At 38.2% G+C, this 19,468-nt stretch overlaps 2 protein-coding genes across 4 annotated transcripts in view; both read left to right on the forward strand.

Annotated features, from left to right (window-relative positions):
* Positions 1 to 2,192, forward strand: part of LOC142152057 (glyoxylate reductase/hydroxypyruvate reductase-like) — a 44,009-nt gene extending 41,817 nt beyond the window's left edge. For all 3 annotated transcript variants that reach the window (XM_075208290.1, XM_075208306.1, XM_075208298.1), the window contains one exon: positions 350 to 2,192. In XM_075208290.1, the coding sequence (XP_075064391.1) occupies positions 350 to 474 (125 nt within the window). In that variant the 3' untranslated portion in view covers positions 475 to 2,192. The remainder of the gene's footprint in view (positions 1 to 349) is intronic.
* A 2,378-nt stretch (positions 2,193 to 4,570) lies between these two features.
* LOC142152052 (glyoxylate reductase/hydroxypyruvate reductase-like) lies at positions 4,571 to 14,773 on the forward strand. Its single transcript, XM_075208276.1, has 9 exons — positions 4,571 to 4,694; positions 7,837 to 7,967; positions 8,188 to 8,260; positions 8,400 to 8,516; positions 9,727 to 9,815; positions 10,555 to 10,659; positions 10,768 to 10,903; positions 12,699 to 12,829; positions 14,281 to 14,773. The coding sequence occupies exons 1-9, from the start codon at positions 4,609 to 4,611 to the stop codon at positions 14,400 to 14,402; spliced, it is 990 nt and encodes a 329-aa protein (XP_075064377.1). The 5' UTR covers positions 4,571 to 4,608; the 3' UTR covers positions 14,403 to 14,773.
* Positions 14,774 to 19,468: the final 4,695 nt, after the last annotated feature.

The raw sequence follows: 19,468 nt of genomic DNA on the forward strand, positions 1-19,468 counted from the left end.
TTCCTCCAACACACTGAGTACTGTAATATGGTTACTTTATGACACTACAGTATAGCTGTGCCGACCTTACAATCACATGAAGACACCAATGGTCTAAAGACTACAGAGGCTATTGGGTCTCTTCATAGATCTGCAGCTTGTGAATGGTACATTTAATTCATCATATTATGGTTTAAGGTCAGGGGAGAGAAGTGTCACTAACTCCAAGAGAGAAGAGTGGTGCATCCCAATGATACTGTACAGACTTTCCTGCTCTAAGAATATGAGATCCTGTTTTGCTTTTAGTGCATGTTATTACTTTTCCATTAATGTTGTCAGTGTGATACAAGCCTATCTCTTTTGTTTCCAGTTATTCTTCCTCACATTGCTAGCGCCACAATTGAAACACGTAATGCCATGGCTGCTCTTGCAGCAAATAACCTGTTGGCAGGATTGAAAGGACATCCAATGCCCAAAGAAGTGCCACTGAGCTAGTACAGAGAGGACTGACGGACTCTTCAACCACTGAAGCCAGCAGAAGGGAGCTGTTCATACCGAAATACAGTAATGAGATTAAGTGTCTGTTTTCTATATTGAACAGATATTGTACTATGGTTGGTGTTGGTTGTCCACCCAATGCTCCCTCTAAGCACAGCAATCTGGAAACTAAAGAGTTAAACACTTACAATTATGATTCATCCATTCTATAGGGGACCTTTTGGGAATCTGCTGTTCAGTACAACTCCGCATAATGAATATTTCCTAATAAGTGATTTTTTATTTTTCAATTCTCAATTAATTAGCTTAAAGAGAACCGTTTGTTCTCCCTGATTTCATTATTTAGGCTATTAGTTACATGGAAGCACTTCATTCACTTGGCTATTAAAGGGACAAAATAAAACAAAATATGATATAAATTAATTGACCCCACTTTACTTAGTTAAGCAACCATATACAAGGCTGCTTTAAAGCATAAATTTGTTTCAAGCTGGCCCACCACAATATCAGTAAAACAAATCTACTCAAGCAATAATAGCCCAAAACATTCAACCTCAGGCCATATACAAAAAGGTTTTTTTCTCAGACTAAATCCTGCTTGTGTCATTACACATATGTCAGGATTATGAGAAATGCATATCCACAGTCACAGTTTTCCCGGCAAATCCAGGTTTTTAAGGTCTGAAAAGGGCGTATCTTAGTATTTGGTGGGAGGGTATAGTCAAATATGGAAATTGAGTGGATCAGAGGTTTTGCCCCCTTTTGTCCTGATTTTTTTTTACAGCGTTATGTAGGGAGGAATGCATATGGTCTAGAGCCATGAACATTTAGAACATCGCTAATACTTTGATAAAACTGCTAGAAGATGTAACAGCATCATCACCATTTATTTATATAGCGGCACCAATTCGCATTGCTGAACAGAAAATAATTGTTGTTCACATCAGTCCCTGCCCCATTTGCTTACAGTCTAAATTCCCTAACACACAGACTAGGATTAATTTTGCCCGAAGCTGATTGACTTACCAGTATATTTTTGGAGTGTGGGAGGAAACCCACGCAAACACGGGGAGAACATACAAGCTACATACAGATAAGGGCCTGTTCGAGAATCAAACTCATGCCCCCAGTGCTGTACCAACTGTATATCATTGTGACTTGCATTTCTTACTGTAAATATATATGAACCTGAGTCTCTATTTTTCTTGTGATTAGTTAAAAATATTATCAATTTTTAAGTGACTTGGTTAAACTGGGAGCATGTTGCTTCAGTTAAAGCAAAGGAGAAAGTATGAATTATACTAATGCTAGAAAGGGAGGGGGACATTTCTTAGAAATCATTTTAATGGTGTTTTGTTTAATTTAGCATATCGGACATATGTATAGGAGGCCAAGGGGTCATGCATGCTGAATGTTGGAAACTGATATCAATATTGCCAACTAATGTTAATCTGTCACAGGGTTAATTTAGCAACCACAACATAGCCGTTCATAAAATTACTTGAGAGCTCTCAAGTGTGTTCATATTATTATTAATCATATCAAACCTGACCTTCTTTAATGAGATATTAAAAATAAAAAGTGTATTGTGACAATTACAAACTTGGAGTTTCCATAGTTCTGGTTTTACAACTTGATGCTTTTTGTGAACTTCATTTGATACTTTTTTTCTTAACCTGGAAGTATCTGACAATAAAAAAATTCAGACCTTGCAATTTTGTTGATGAATCATTTTATGATGTATTTTAAAATGTGTGCTTTGTAAACAGTGATAAAATAAACTCTGCAGTTGGATTAATGCAGGTGACCTTGTTTAATCACTTTTAGAGGCATTATAATAGGCTTCAAATATCTATAATTGCCATAAATGTAATATTTCAGATTGCACGGTTACATAGTCAGAAATAGACCCCTCAAGGTGGTTTGTTGCCTTCGCAATTTATACAATCCCCTGTTTACAATCACACAATGATGCTGAAGACAGGCCCGGCGCTCCCATTAGGCAAGGTTAGGGACTTGCCTAGGGCGCCGGGCTCTGGAGGGCGCCACAGAATGGTAAATTACTTTAAAACTGTGCGGTGACCGCTGACCATTCCTGTCACGGCCGCCGCACAGCATTCAGATGCACGGGGAGGGGGGGAAGAGGCTAATGCTCACCACCGCCGCCTCTCTGCTCCGTCTCCTCCCCTTCACTCACTAGTGTCAGTGAGTGGAGGGAAGGAGACGGAGCAGAGAGGCGGCGGTGGTGAGACAAGGTAAGGAAAGACGGGGTGAGGGGGGAGGAGGGAGGAGGGCGCCGATTTTCGCGGGGGGGGGGGGGGCGCCGATTTTGTAAAATGCCTAGGGCGCCATGGACCCTAGCACCGGCCCTGGCTGAAGATTATACACACCGCTGGAGGGGGCCTGGTCACCAACACAGGAGGGGCCTCCACCAACAGCCCCCCCATATAGCGGTCAGTGAGGCAGCAAAAATGAATAGAGTTCACAATTATCACTACAGACTGTATTCCTCATTCAATTAATCCAAACCTTTTGTCAGAGTTCATTTCATTCTAAAATCCTTTAAGACCAGCAGCAGACAGGGCGTAGATCGCCTTAGCTCTGTCTACCGGTCTGTTCTTATTAATACATTTCTTGAACCTTTCCATTATATTGATCAACAGCACATTCTCCATCTTCCCTGTCTGTACAATAAAGTATCTGTGTTGTTGGTGGAATCTCCCTTTTCTTAATGGCAATAATTGCTAGTGTGACAGGGTCATCCTAAACCATCTGTTTGTCAGTATATACTAAGAAAGAAGGCATTGTATATAGTAAAATGTCTCATGATGGAGTAGCTCTTGCTATGAATCCAATACCATGTAGTTTCTGTCAATAGATCATTAAATTGGAATGCTTGTAAGAGCACATGCCAGGGCTAATGTGGACCCAGCCTCATGCAAAGTGTATATTTTTTATATCCTGATAATAACACACCTTATGATGGGTTCAATAAGTAACATAGCTTTTTACTTCAGGACAATCAGTGATAATCAGAAAACTATCTCTAGAATAAAATGGGTTATCTTCAGGAGGCCATCTCTGATTATATAAAAGGTCAGTTCTGTTATGTACCAGAAAAACAATGTATTCGTAAGGCATTGTATGTTATCTACTATAAATTACGAGGATATCAAAAGTAATTTTTAAATTCTGTGACCTATAAAAATGAATGAGACCTTTTTTTAAATTATTTAATACAGATATCAGATCTCCATATCTCTATAATCTACAGTATAGTAAGTATTACATTTAATAGTACAGGTGTACTTACCACATATTTATCATAAAAGGTCATTTCTGCTATTATGCCCCCTTTTTATACACCTCTGCATGTTTAGTTTGCAGATAAAAAGGCGTAACGTAAGTGCAGCACATAACCATGTGCGTGACTGATAAAGAAGTGCATTTGTATGTATGTATGTCTCGCTCCCATCCCCTTGCTCCTCCTCTGTTGGGGTGCACGCTTGCTCCCCCCTTCTGACTCCCTTTGTGCCGGCTGTCTGTTTCCCCTCCCTTCAGGATGTAAGCTTTTATGAGCAGGGCCCTTCTCCCTCCTGTCTCCCTACCTTCTCTTCTGCTCCTACTCCATTACATCTGCTTTGCCTGGAGCCTCTGAAGTTTTGGTACTAGTTGTTTATTGTTCTGTACTGTTATTCCCTGTACTGTCCATTGTTTGTACTGTGTTCGGCGCTACGGAAACCTTGTGGCGCCTTATAAATAAATAATAATAATAATAATAATTTGTATAGAAGAATTGGTTGGTTCTCAGAAATAGCCTTCACAATGAAGATAAACCAGTCCAAATAGAATATAGACAGGCATTATTACTTTGTTATTATTTGTGAAACACATGTTCACCACAATTTCCATTATAAAAAAATAGTGTGATACAGCTCTTTCAATCTTTTCAAAATATCAGTTTAATTTGATTTAAGTCGCAGTTGATGAACACTAGATGGCGCTATCGTCTCATCTTTGTTATGTTATGAAGACAAGGAAACGCAATGCAATTGACCTATAAGGGACTACCTCCTTGGGGTTACAAGAGCTCCTCCTTCTGGCTCTTTGCTAAGCTTCTCTCAGTGTGCAATGAAAGCTGTACAGAAGGTGATGAAGGTGTTTGTGAGTAGAAGGTTACCACCAGATGGACAGAAACTCTTATCTCAAGCCGAAAAGTAAGTTTTCTTTTTATCTTCAGCTAGAGCGTGCATGTTAGTCTATAAAAGCAAGGAAATTGCATTTTTTATATAAATCAGTGTAATTCCACATGTAAAACATGACCAAGTATCTTAGCAATAAGTGTGTGAAAGATATAAATTATAAGTGTAATTTTTTTTTAAGAAATACACACACGTTCAATTTGCTATCATTCTAGTTAATTGGCATTCCTTCTAGCAGACTGGAGCTGTCATTCCTTTTAGTACCTCCTCCTCTAACCAGCTCAGTGCAGTGACTGAGAGCAATGGTTGCATTGGCAGACATGCAGCTTTACAGTTTGCAGTTTAGGATAGTCTGGAGCATATTGAAAGAACTTTGGTGTTCCGATACCCTGCCCCATTCAATTGAAGGATATAATTATAAAGAAAAAAAAATGTTCATAAATGTTTTTTTGTGTATAAAATATCTGGGGCACACATGGGAAACTAAAACTACCTAATTTTCCTTGAGGTAGTGTGAGCCAAAGAAAAATCACTTCTTGTATTTTTAAAAAGGGCAAGAAAAGTCCATCTGGAAGTAGTCTTACCTTTTAGCATGTGTACTTTGTGAGCCTTGATTTATATAGTTCATCTGGCAACCCTGTGTGCTTCCTCAACATAAGCTTGTGGCCTCATATCACCTACTGTCACTACACAGCATGCCTAGACCCACAGGTACGAGTATGAGACAGATGATTGATTTATTACTTAAAAATGACTTATAACAAGGTCTGCACTAGTTTGTATGTGAAGAGTTGACATATGTTGGGCAGAGATGAACATTGTTAATGGCTCTATACTCCCATCAGACAATGTGACGCCCATAGAAGATTGTTTTGTGGGCACCTCCAATATCTGTACAGCTGTATCCACTATCCTAATCATCACCACTTATTTATATAGCGCCACTGATTCCGCAGCGCTGTACAGAGAACTCATTCACATCAGTCCCTGCCCCATTGGAGCTTACAGTCTAAATCCCCAAACATACACACACAGAGATGCATGTCTATGTATGCAATTTATCAGGGGGGGGGGGGGGGGGGGTTATGGGAGCACTTCCAATCATTTTTAAAGTTGGTTACACCTAACGACTACAATGTGCATAAGTGTCCCTTTACAAAATTGTTTATACAGTTGTGAAAAAGAAAGTACACCCAATTCTGTTTTCACATGTAAGGGCATAACTTAACAATAATGTGATCAATCTAATCTCAAGTGACAGATAACATTTAACAGATTTTACTTTATTTATTCAACAAATAATAAAGCAACATGAAGAAGCCATGTGTGAAAAACTAAGTGCATCCTTCCTGCATCCACGTCTGTAAACAGGGTCATATGCGCCAAGTGCTGAGAATCCAGTATTTTTTCTATATATCTAGCCGGTCTTTATAGGGCTATGAGTCTATTTCCAGACCATTTGAAATCCATCATTCTACAGAGGGAAAGATTACTTATAAATGAGGAACAGTTTCCCTAGTGTGGGTGTCTCTACAAAACCAGACAAAGCTCAGACCATATTAAACTGAAGTTTTCTAGGAATAATGTAGTAGGCCCAGGGATTGTTGATTCTTATACTTAAGTGCATACAAGCGGCAATTAAAGTAAGACAGACAAAATCGTAAAAAGTTTTGTATACATGATTGTCAGGAACGAGCTCCCAGCGTCCCTGACTTTAAAGTTGTTTTCTGTTACACACAATTCCAGCACCCAATTGTTCACTCACATATACCACAGGTTATGGATCTGCTGAATCACCCCCCCCCCCAAACAGATCTCTCAAACCCAAACACACCTATGATCTGCCACCACCTATTGAATAAGGGCAATAGGACCCTAATATACAGGCACACACAATGTTCCTTGTTACACACAGGTTAGTAATGCCCACACCAGCTATCAAGGGGTTAACACGTCAAACTCTGTTTCACAAATGTACACGTTGGCGCACACTAGGCTTGTTAGACAAATATATTAACAAGTCACGCGCCGGCATTCAAAGGGTTAACATGGCCACCAATATTCTTCAAAAAAGGCTTATGGATTCGTTAGAGTATCAAGGACAAAACTTATTAAATTTTAGATTTAATATACAAAGGTACACAGGGCATTTGGATATAATAAAAAAGAACATATAATAAATGATATACAAAAAGTAAATGCAATACAGTTATCAAAACAAATTGGATGACATTACAGAGACGAAAACGTACGGACAGCCCTTCAATTAGGTTGAGGCCCAAGAGCTGGCAATAAGTGGTTTCTCTGGAAGGGATTTCAGAGGGGCAGTGTAAATGCTAATGTGGATAAGTAAATATCTCCAGGGTGACTGTTATAGTTTGTCCAAAAGTTTTGACCTTGCATAACTTTTCTCGGACATATCCTAGAGACATAATTATCCCTTCAATAAACCAGTCGTAGCCTCCTGCACAGTTCCATATTAAACATGATAGAATTACATATCATTCCAAAAGATATGTGACTACTGTGAGAATGCATGGCTGTGATCTGCTTAATTTAAGTGAGTTTCTTAACAGATGAGTTTAACCTAATTACCTCCCCATGGGCTGACTGACCAAACATTTTTAAACACTTGTCTGAAGGGAAATCCTAATTAATGTATATCCATGTTTAATTGATCATTTCTAAACTAAATGTGAAAACAAACCATATCTTTTTAAATAGGAGGCATTTTCAATATTTTCCTTTATAGATGATTTATGATCAAATCAAATAAGATTTAATTATAAACTGATCGCAGTATACAACATTTCTGCCCCCCTAACAATGTTTGCAAGTCCTTGATATGCCATCCACTTAACTTACCTCAGTAAGACTTTGGGGTAAATTTATCAAGCTGTGGGTTTGAAAAACTGGATATGTTGCCTATAGCAACCAATCAGATTCTAGCTGTCATTTTGTAGAACGTACTAAATAAATAACTGGAATCTGATTGGTTGCTACAGGCAACATCTCCACTTTTTCAAACCCGCAGCTTAATAAATTTACCCCCTTAACTGTGCCCGTGGGCTAGTTGTAGTCTGTAGAGTTTGCTTAACACACTTGTGAAATATGTGCATATTAAGTCAGATGTAGACTTGATATTTTTGCTTTCTAGCTTGACTGTCCAGCAGTGGGATTCTGATGATCCTGTACCAAGAGAAGAACTGATGAAAGGGGTTACCGGAGCACATGGCTTGCTTTGTCTCTTATCAGAAAGGATAGACCAAGAGGTCCTAGACACCGCTGGTAAGCAACAATTGCGCTGGCTATTATGGCCAATATTTTATTTTTAATCCCTATGCCCTGTACATATTTATATTTCTTTATCATCTATGTTCAGGTTTTTTTTTATTTTTGGGGCAGATTTTGCCCATAGCGAAGAATGTACACAACAGTTGCCATTACAATCTATTAGAATCCATAGATAAAGAACAGTACACTTATGTTATTCTGATTAAATTTACAGGGCCAAACCTCAAGGTCATTAGTACATTGTCAGTGGGTTTTGACCACCTAGCAGTGGATGAAATAAAAAAACGGTACGTATATCTATAACCCCATTATGTTTCATTTCTCTTCATTGAGGTTATTATTTATACCCCCTCTGTGATCACCTTTTCACTTATTTTGTGGCTCATGTAACTGAGGTAAATAGAATTTGTGCTCTGTCTTGTGCAGTAACATCAGAGTGGGCTACACACCGGATGTTCTAACTGAGGCCACAGCAGAGCTGAGCGTAGCGTTACTGTTAGCGACCTGCCGCCGCCTTCCGGAAGCTACACAAGAAGTGAAAAGGTAAGTATCTGATGGCGGAAATCATGGTACAAGTTGCACCTGTCTAGTTTGCATCGGGACAGTCGGGTTTTGGGACATCTTACCTGCTTTTCACAATATCACTCCTCTTTCTGTGATCTTAAAAACAATACACTGTTAAGGTCCAAGTCGGAACTTAGTTACACGCAGAAATTAGATAAAAATCAATATAGGGGAAAGTTTAAATCCAAAAGTAAAAATATGTTGCACCTTTCACTATTCCTGGTGCCTGCAGTTGGTGTAATCTGGAGAAGGTGACAACTGCTGTGTAGGTTTTAACCTTTTTAATAATACCCCGTTTACACTGCTTCAAAAACCTGGGTTATTACCGGGAGGGAGCACCGACAAACAGGGTCGAGGCTGAGTGTGAATGGGTCCCCTGCCAATTTGTCCCGGGTCTTTTGCAGGGTTATTCCTGGATCTGACCCGGGTAGATGCCAGTCTGAATGATGAGACCTGGGTTTTACAACCCAAGTCTCACTGAACACTATTGAAAGTTTAAAAAAAAAAAAAAAAAGAAAATCAACATCACAAGAGGAGCCAATCAAAGCTCCTCTTGTGATGTTGCCAGGGAGACTCGGGCAGACCCGGGATTTTGTCGGGGTTGCAATGTGAACGCAGCATAAGTGAAATATATTTAAGAGTCCAGATTCTTTGCAATTCCGTAGTAGAAAGATTGCCGATTCTACAGAATTTTTTGATTCGTAGTTTAATGTTAATTATTGATTAAAAAATTGTACTGCTGGTAATCCCTTTAATGGAATATATATATATATATATATATATATATATATATATATATATATATATATATATATATATATGCACATTCTCTGCCCCATATACCAGTTGCGGACACGCTATGGCTATCTCTACTTTGTATAAATCTGTGATTATACCTTGGCTTTACATTCTGCTGTGTGATAATCTATGGTACATTACAATACCTTGTGTCTGTATGCTTCTGTCAGTTGCATATTACCCGATTTAGTACATGTCGCTACTACTACTATATACTAAATCAGATATTCTTCACATAAACCTCCTAATCAATAAAGTGCCTTAAAAACATGTTTTTGTGAATTGAAATATTGTAACCTAACCAAGCCATACATCATAAATAGATTTAGGAAACTTTGTTTATTATATATAAATATCTTGCGTATGTTATAGTCTTGCTTTTGTTTTAAAGTGGAGGATGGAAGACATGGGCGCCAATGTGGATGTGTGGTTATGGACTATCCAACAGCACTGTGGGAATCATTGGTTTAGGCAGAATAGGTAAAAACCTCTAAAACTTGTGCTGCATTGATTTTGAGTATCATTTGTCTCTAAAACAGTGTTTCCTCACTCTGGTTTCCAGGTATATTTGGAGGATTTCTTTAATTATATAGGTTGCCATATCTATTTGGCTGGTATTATCCCCTGTTCCCACAGACAGGAATCTTTAAAATATGAGTGTTGGTGGTTCCTGAGGACTAGCGTTGACTAACTCTTCTTTAGAATATGGAATTTAGTGGTTAGTAGTGCTTAATTCAATCTCGATTACCTTCTATAGTTTTAAATAATATATGTAGTTCCTAATTTAATTTATTTTGTATTAATAATAATATTATTAACCCTCACGTTTATCTTTAACTTTTTTTATTTTTTTATTCCAGGTGCTGTAATTTCTTATAAGAAATACTAATTATTAATTTAACAACATAGACTGGATGTTTAGAATAGAGAGGAGCAACACCATGGTAAAATTTAGTACAAATAGTTTATTTTTCATCGATGCTCGGGGACAATACAACCATGGGGTGTAGAAGGCAATGCTGGAGCTGGGCACTTAGGAGTTAAGCTCCCCTCCCCCCTTCTATAGCCCCAAACTGAAGGATACACCAATGCCCTGGTGTTGGAGAGCATTTTACAGGTTTACAGGGCTGCCTACGGCAGCTCAGCATTTGTTTATTTTCCTCTCCCCCCCCCCCCCCCCTCCCGTTGGATCAATATGTTTTGTTTGTCCTCTTCGCAGGAGTGGCCATTGCCCAACGCCTTAAACCTTTTGGTGTGAAAAAGTTCCTGTATACAGGACGTCAGCCCAGGCCTGATCGTGCTGCAGAGGTTAACGCAGAATATGGTACTTCTGCAGAAATTTATGTTCTTCTCCTTATGTGGCCACTAGTCACCATTATTGTAGGCTATATTGAAGAATAACAATATGTTAACTGTCTCTTTTTTTTATTAGTGTCTTGCGAAAAGCTTACAGAGGATTCAGATTTTGTTATTGTGTCTTGCTCTTTAACACCTGAAACTGAAGGGCTTTGCAACAAAAATTTCTTTAACAGAATGAAGGAAACATCAGTTTTCATTAACATAAGTCGGTAAGTCAGTACCTTTAAAGTGTTTGGCTTCACTTTAACTTAAGCACATAAATACACTGCACGCATAACAATTTGTATCATGATTTTATTGGCTGGAGCTTCCATCCTATCAGGTGCTTCATACACTACACTCCTACACAGAGGCGGAACTAACAAGCTGTGGGCCCCAATGCGGGGAGGAGGCCCCTGACCCTCTGCATCTGCCATGCAGAGGACCCCATTATCGCCATGGTTTCCAGTGCACGGCACCTGCCGCACCAATGGTAGTTCCGCCACTGCTTCTACTATGCAAACATTTTTTAATACCCAACCAACTGCATTGAATATTGATGCTCTCCGTGTTTTCTGTGCTACTGGGCCACCGGATCAAGACATTTGGGGGAGAACCCCATTGAATGGCTGTATGGACTAACTCTAATTCATACAGTAAGCTGCTCCATTCTTATGCCAATATTTCTTTTGACAAGTTATCAAAATACATTTGTTTGCAAATTAGAGTAAAGTTGAACACACAGATTTGTTATTAATTTATTACTGTAATTTTATGAGAGAAAGATAGAGACAAAGTTTTTGTAAGCAAAAAACTAATCTGTACCCAGAGTCTACATGAATAACAGAACAGCAGGGCATACAAACCCCAAAACAATTACAGCTGACTATTTGGGCACCCTAAAGGAGATGCTGTGCTTCATCAAATGCGTGAACCTATATAAGATGTATTTTCTTGACAAACCTGACCTCCCTTTCCTATTCTTATTTGAATTCTATTAAATGATCTAGCAATGAGCTTATTTGGGTGGGTTACAGAAGATAATTTCCTCTCGTCAGGGCACAAAATTTATATATGGTAGGTTCTGACATGGCATGAAAACTTGTAAATGTCACACCGTGCCCTTTCAAAATGGGTTAATGTGACTGCTTAAGAACCACTGATCCTAAACAAATTAAAACACTCGGATCTGCCACACCTGATAGCACAATAAATGTCTACTTTAAGACCAGAAACTTTAGATCATATCTACTTTCACATTGTACACTTTTGTCACCGTTTTATTCTAACCAATTTCTCTGCCATGTATTTTCCCAAAATAGAGCCAAACAATAAGCTGTCTTCCTGCGTATGCACAGCCAAACATTTTGAACCACTTATATTATTTTTATAAGATGGTCAACAACAAAACAAACAACTGAAAACTTTACTGATTTTCTCAGTGTAAAATCATAAATGTTATAACAAAAAAAAACAAACAACTATTAAAATGCTGTTGACTTCATGGCTTTTTAACATTTATAATTCTACAAGGCGCTATTTTACACTGGTCTCCATACTTTTTTAACAACTGTGTAAAACATCAAATGTTAGTGACAAAGAATCTGCAATGAAAACACTGCCATAAGTTTATATTTATTCTGTCAGTGGTCTAGTTCAGTGTTGGATATAGAAATCCATTACACAGCTCCATATCCAGCTTATAACACAAAGTCTGTGTATACAACCTTCTGTGCAGCATTATTCACACATCTGAAATATCAGGCAGCATGATACAGTTAGCACATTGCTTGTTGTGACTGTTGTCATTGGTTAATATTGTTGGCTGCTTCCACTTGAATCCACCCAAATTGTGTCCAGTCTGTTCTATTATGTAAAACAACATGAATTCCAGTACCTCCTGAATAACATATGACCTGTAAGTTTTGCAAATGGTGTGAGTAGACCACTGTTTTGATGCCAATGCAGGATGTTCCCTTGTATGGATACAACATGGGTGAACTGACAGTTTGTGATATTTTTCAGGGGCTCTGTGGTAAACCAGGAAGACTTGTACCAGGCTCTGGTCAGTGGGCAGATAGCAGCTGCTGGTTTAGATGTAACTACTCCTGAACCCCTGCCAACATCTCACCTGTTGCTCGGCCTGAAGAACTGTGGTATTACTTTTATAGCTTTTCAAGATGTTGTGTTATTCAAATCTATTTTTTTTTATAAATTTGAACCTATAATACAATAGCATTTTTAGCAGATATCTAGCAGTTTGTATAAATAAAACAATGCCATTGTAGCCCTGTGGTCGATTTAATTAGGAGGATCTCAACCTAGAGTGGTGGTGTTTTAGAGCATTGCCACCTCATATGGGACAGAGTCCCCTAGTGTCCCCTGCCTCACCAGCATAGGTGGTTTAATCTCCTATAAGTGTTTGTACCAAATACCACTTGTATGAGAATGTATAAGCATTTTCTTTGATTCACACGTATTGAGCTTTTTGAAACATTTTCCCTTTCCTCTGGGTCCACCATCTCCCCCTTGTCCTCCCCCACTTAACTTCATGGTGATCTTTAATAGTTTGTTTGAGGCAATCAATAAATTGTAGACATGAGGCCTTTTGATGTTGTTCTGCATAGATGGAGGCTCTCCATCATGGAGGGGAACTTGTGGGCAATATCACAGAATTAGAAAGGTGTCTACGTTGTGTGAAAAGCTAGAATCAATGGAGGAGGATTGTATTATAGCCCTGTTATTCCTTGCAGAAAATTCCACATAATATTCATGTTGAGAAGGGTTTGTTTCTTCAGGGGCCATGAGATAGATAGATCTATCTATGTGTGTCATTCACTGTGATGTTTTATTCATTTTGGATTAAAATGAATGTATTGTCATTAATTGATATGGAGATATACTTTTTTTTTTTTTTTTCTATCTATTCCTTATTCATAATTTTGTGGAGTTAAGGAGCAGTGCCGAGGGCTCTCTTCTCTATGGACGTGGTCAGGTCCTTGAGGACCTATGTACAAAGGACATGCGAACTGTGTAGGACAGAGGACCTCTTGGTCCTCTCTGCCCACAACAGAGGTTGACAGCATCTAACAAACCATTGCTATTTGGATTGTTTTGATATTTCATCAGGCTTACGTTGGGAATGGCACATTATACCAGAACGGTGGGTGCCTCTTGGGTGGCACTGCACAGTCCTCGGCTAAGGAGTTTTGCATGGTGGCATAAGCTCCACATTAGTATAGGGAAGATGATTAGAGTAAGAGTAAGGCTTTTAATGGTGAAGTGATTTTTTACATGATGTTGCATAAAATGTGCACTCTGACTGTGTCCCCCACCACCACCTTCCTCGGCAATGGTGTGGCTTTACTATTTACATACTTGGAAATGATGGGATTGAAGGTACACAGGAAGCCTCAGACTTAGAAGAAGAAGCAGGTTCCCAAACAGTGCAAGTGATGTGAGGCTTGTATCAATCTGCTGTAGGATTGAATGAAACAAAGTTCATATATTAAACTTGTTTAGGTTTAGTTCCACTTCACAAACATGTCTCTTTGCATGGCTGGATGTGTGACCTTGCCTCAAACCTGTCTTCATTGTTTCCTTGCAGTTATTTTGCCTCATATTGGTAGTGCCACCTACAGTACCAGAAACATCATGTCTGTGCTTGCAGTAAATAACCTACTGAGAGGCCTGGCTGGAGAGGAGATGCCAAGTGAGCTTAAGCTCTGAAAACATGAACTGAACACCAAGAATATGTGTATATACTCTACACACAGAAGAAGTAACGACTGGATGAGCAATGATTACAGAACTATCTCGGACATCATTTGTTGTTCTTTTAACTAAGCAATATACCTAAATGCATTGTCTTTTGTTCATGCCTGGAAAAATATTTATAAAGAGTATTTTTAAAAATTGAACTCGTAGTAAACTGTTGATGTGGCTAAAACAGACTGCATTACATGAATGCTTTTAGATACTCAAATCATTAGTTAAAATCAATTTTAGCTTGAAGCAATTATCCATGTAATTTTTTTGATATTGTAACTATATAAATAACGCCAGCGTGCTCTGTAGCTTTATAATTGGCAACAAACACTGTAATAAAAACAAGACTGGGTATTTCCACAAAAATAAAGATGTGAGGGCCTGGCTTACAATCTATAGATAAATAAGAGTTTGCTACAGGAGGTTAAATGTCACAGATTACATATTCATAGCCTGATTTTAACGTGAATATGTGCTCAGTGGAGCTATATGACCAGTCACACAACAATGTTGGTCTGGTGGGCAGTAGGTTGTAAGTTTTGCATGAACTGAGGAAGTGGGTACTAATTGGGTAAAATGTGTTAAGAAGGTAGTTTGGGAATTTGATAAGTTTGCATAAAAGGTGAGATTTCAGGGACCCTTGAAGATTTGCAGATGAGAGGTAAGTTGTGTTGTATGAGGTTGGGAATTCCAGAATGTTTGCAGACAAAATAAGGCATGTGACCAGGAAAAGGAGCAAGAACTGAGTAGATGGATAAATTTGGGATCTATTTTGAGACAAATGAAAGAATACATTGTTGAAGTCGTATAATTGGATGAACGAAAGTATATTGGTTTAATATTGGTTTGCCGTGCAGATTGCGAAGCGTACGCCACGTAACACGTGGCGTGATGCGATCGCACGGTAAAATACGCATGCACACACTAGCATTACAACATTTAGTTATTTATACAATTCATATTGGTTCCGTTACACTGTAATTTATGAGCAGATAGCATTTGGTTTATTATTCGTTTATATAATATGATTATATGTACATTTTAGTGTTATTAAAGGTTTAGGTTATAGGAAAGGTGTCATGCCTGATATCATATTGAAGCCCTAATCTTCAGCAACTGTCCGGTGCAGTCGGCGAAGAGATCGCACATTGCATACTTTAGTTATTGATATTAGGGAATAAACCTTTGTATGATGCTGGCTATGAAAGGAGCAGACCCCCTGGAGAGATGACCCCCTCCTTTGGATTCCTTAGATTGAATCAGCCTATGAACTGTTTACCCTGAAGCCACCCTGTGCCTGGACCTATAGATGCAAACTATGTCATCTCTATTGTTCACAATGAAACACTGACTGTATATATTAGCTGCATCCCCCACCAGGGTCAGTCAACTCTGACCACAGTTATCTAACAGATACACTGTTCCATTGGGACCCATGGAAGCGCAGCGATTGCAGCGGTATGTATGTAACTTTTGGTATTGGCTGTGCTGTACTGTACTTTATCACAATATAATAATGTCTTGAATTGTTGATTATTTACATCTGTTAAAATAAACCACCATGTGCTTTGGAAACACATACAATTGATTGGGCAATGCTTATTTAATATGTTGGTGCGGAACAGGCATACAATATAAGGTCAGGCAGAGCAGCAATAAAAAAACATTGGACAAAGCAAATTAGTCCAGTAGCTGTGTTCGAAATTGTTGGTTTGGCAACAGAAATAGACATGCAAGTTAATTAGATTCTTTTGGATGAAGGCAAGATTAATGGCTTGTTTTTGCCAGATAAGGACAAGGGAATATATAAATTGGGGAGAGAAGTTTAAGCAGAGAGGTAGAAAGTTGGGTGATTACAAGATCAAGGAAGTAGCCATCACGTTGAGTGGAAGAATCGGGCTGGTGGGAGAGACCAAGAGATAAAGTTCGAAAGCATAGTTAGGAAGCAGGAGGATGTGGATCATTAATTAGGATGTTGAAATCAGGTAAGATGATGGTGGGATTCCATTGGAAATTAGGGAGCTGGACTGACAAACGTTTAAAAGATTGTAAAGATATATCACAACCCGTAGGTAGAAGGGTTTGAAAAGCTGATTAGTATGCACTTTATAAGATGTTAAGGTTTGTAAAGGACCAGGTGACAAAAGTTTATCGTCTATCACCGCCTTTTTTTGGCTACTTCCAGGGATGAAGATCTGGGTAAAATGGAATAGATTACAATGGGTTCATGTGAACCTAAATCTAGGCTACATACCAGCACTGGCTTTTGCTGAGGCTGTGTGTACAGCATGGGGGCTGGGATGGATTCATGGGACTGCACGGTTTCCTAATTTTGCCCTGTTGCTGGGAATAACTTAATATGTTACTCTAAGCAAATCAAAATTTTACATGCATTTTGTCAAGAAATATAGGGAATTATTTGGTAGCACCTTTTTACTATTTGGACATTTGAAAGGGAAAAAGGCACAATTCCCCATTATGGGGATAGGGTGGGTTATAGGGTCAGGACCAATCGTCTGCTTCACTTTTTTTTCCATTAGCAAAGCTAATTAATGTTTTTGTAATGTAAGATCTACCTTCATTGAGTACAAAATGGCACCAAAATTAATGAACCATACACTAATGAAAATTGCTAATTAATTTGCCTTGACCTGAACTACGGGAACCTGTGAAATAATGCTAATGAAGGATCTAGGGGAACTGGAAGACATGAAGTACAATATCAAATGAATTGTTTTGATCCAGGCATGGTAATATTTTGGCAGTCAAGATTTGTGCTAGTTCTGCATTATTTACACATTTTCTCCAACAAATAGGGGAAGAGGATGACATCTGTACTCTTAATTTATATTGGGTTATTATGTTATTAGTACAGCCAAAGACTACTGCTGAAAAGTGAGCAACTTTCCTCTGAAACAACTGAAATGCCAACATCATCTCATGGTGTCAGAGCAGAAAACAAACTTATCTCATTGAAGGGTATCCGGGTAATGCCCCAGTATAGTTACCTAAGTCTGAGAATGCCTGTCTCCTCAAACAGTTTTAACAGATCCGGTGTAATTGACTGTACACATACAGAAGTGTTTTGAAGGAGAATATGTAGCTATTTTACTATGTGTAGTGCCATCCCAGATCTTAGAGCACAGGTCATTCTGGGGATGAATAGAGAAACTCCAGGCGCTAAAAACATAAAAATAAACAAAGACAACAAAGTGTAATGTAAAAATATATAAAAACAAATGTAAACCAAAAGCTACTGGCCAGTAAGCTTAAGACAACAATAATATCATTTACGTAATGTATATATATATATATATATAATGTCAAAAACAGCACTCAATGTAGCAATAATATGGCAATAAAGAGTTCAACAAGAGTCCTAAATCTCCTCGCTGATATAAATCCAAAGCGGGGAGATAGTGGGGAGAGAGTCCGCTAGCTGAAGTCTTTCAACAGAGAAACCAAAATAACGGGTAACTCACTCTGGTCGTATAGCGGTGATAAGGCATCCAATGGAGGTCCTCAACCCCTCATAAAAAGAATTCCGGGAAGGTGAGAAGAGTCCACTCTCACAACCTCTCAGAAAATAGATGGAAGAAATGCATGTAACACCGGAGAATCAGTCCCAACCAGCGTGTCTGCGGCTGCAATGAAACTCAGCATCCGGCTCCTATCGATCCCGTGTGGTAGATACCGCTAATAGTGTGTTGGGCAGTGATGAATATTGTTGTTGGCTCTATTTTTAAATCACACTGACACCTAACAATGTATATAAGTGTTTCTTTACCAAATTGTTATAGTTGTGTGAATAAGAAAGGACACACTTATTCAAATCTATGGTTTTTTTACATATGAAATAATTATTCATGTAGTGCTCACCAAAAATGTATCAATCTAATCTCCTGTGACAAACCATAACAGATTTTAAAACAGATTAATTTTGTTATTATATATTTAACAAAAAATAAGACAACATGAAGAAGCCATGTGTGAAAAGTTTATACCCCTTAATTCAGTTGCTTGTACAAGTAATCATTTTCTGTATGAGTTTCAGGGGTATATTTACTAAACTGCGGGTTTCAGAAAGTGGAGTTGCTGAATGGTTGCCGATAGCAACCAATCATATTCTAGCTGTCATTTTGTAGACTGTACTAAATAAATAACTAGAATCTGGTTGGTTGCTACAGGCAACATCTTCACTTATTCAAACCTGCAGTTTAGTAAATATACCCCCAGTCTTTTATCATATTTGAGGAATTTTGATTTGTGCTGTGAGTATATATTTATGCACAGCTCTGTTATTGTCCTGCCACAGAAGCTCAATGGGGTCTTGATGTAGACATTTACTTTTTCAGCTATGTAGTTGCAGATTTGCTGGTGTGCTTGGGATCATCTAAATATTAGAAAACAAAAAGTATTACTATCACAATAGGCGCTCCTTGGGTTGTTAATAGCACCATTTACATGGGTTAATTATTGAATCCACATGTAGGCAAATCACAAAATAATGTAAAATCTAACCTTTATTATGTACCAATAAAATTAATAAAATGCAAAATTTAAACTGGTATAATAAATATAGCGTGTAGGGAATAATCAGACCATGGTGTGTATGTATGCCATTTAATTTGATATGTGGCATATCTCCTTAGTGAATTTTGTTCAATATTCCACATGTATTTATACCACAGTATGTTTAGTACCAATTCTGTGGTATTGCACGATTCTAAGTTATACTACTATACTAAGTTGAGCAGTGACTGTTAATTGCACGCTTCATTCTATGCTAACTTGCTTGGACCTATTGAATAAGCGAAAGATCTCTTTAATGTAGTTAATTGCGTTTCTAACATTCATGTTAACTCTTATGATCTAACCAGTGTGTTATTTTTGTATATCCCATAATATCCCAGAGAAGGATTTGGGTAATAATTAATTCACATAAATCAATATAACTTCCCACTCCCATATACTGTATTTCTTTGACATGTGTGGGTGTATTATTATTGTTACAACTGATTTAAATA

Source organism: Mixophyes fleayi, chromosome 1 (assembly GCF_038048845.1).
Source record: "Mixophyes fleayi isolate aMixFle1 chromosome 1, aMixFle1.hap1, whole genome shotgun sequence".
NCBI lineage: Eukaryota > Metazoa > Chordata > Amphibia > Anura > Limnodynastidae > Mixophyes > Mixophyes fleayi.

Coding starts and splice junctions, on each gene's coding strand:
- LOC142152052 (XM_075208276.1), top strand. CDS start 4,609: ATGAAAGCTGTACAGAAGGTGATGAAGGTGTTTGTGAGTAGAAGGTTA. Junction 8,261..8,399: donor GTGGATGAAATAAAAAAACG/GTACGTATATCT, acceptor TGTCTTGTGCAG/TAACATCAGAGTGGGCTACA. Junction 12,830..14,280: donor GCTCGGCCTGAAGAACTGTG/GTATTACTTTTA, acceptor GTTTCCTTGCAG/TTATTTTGCCTCATATTGGT.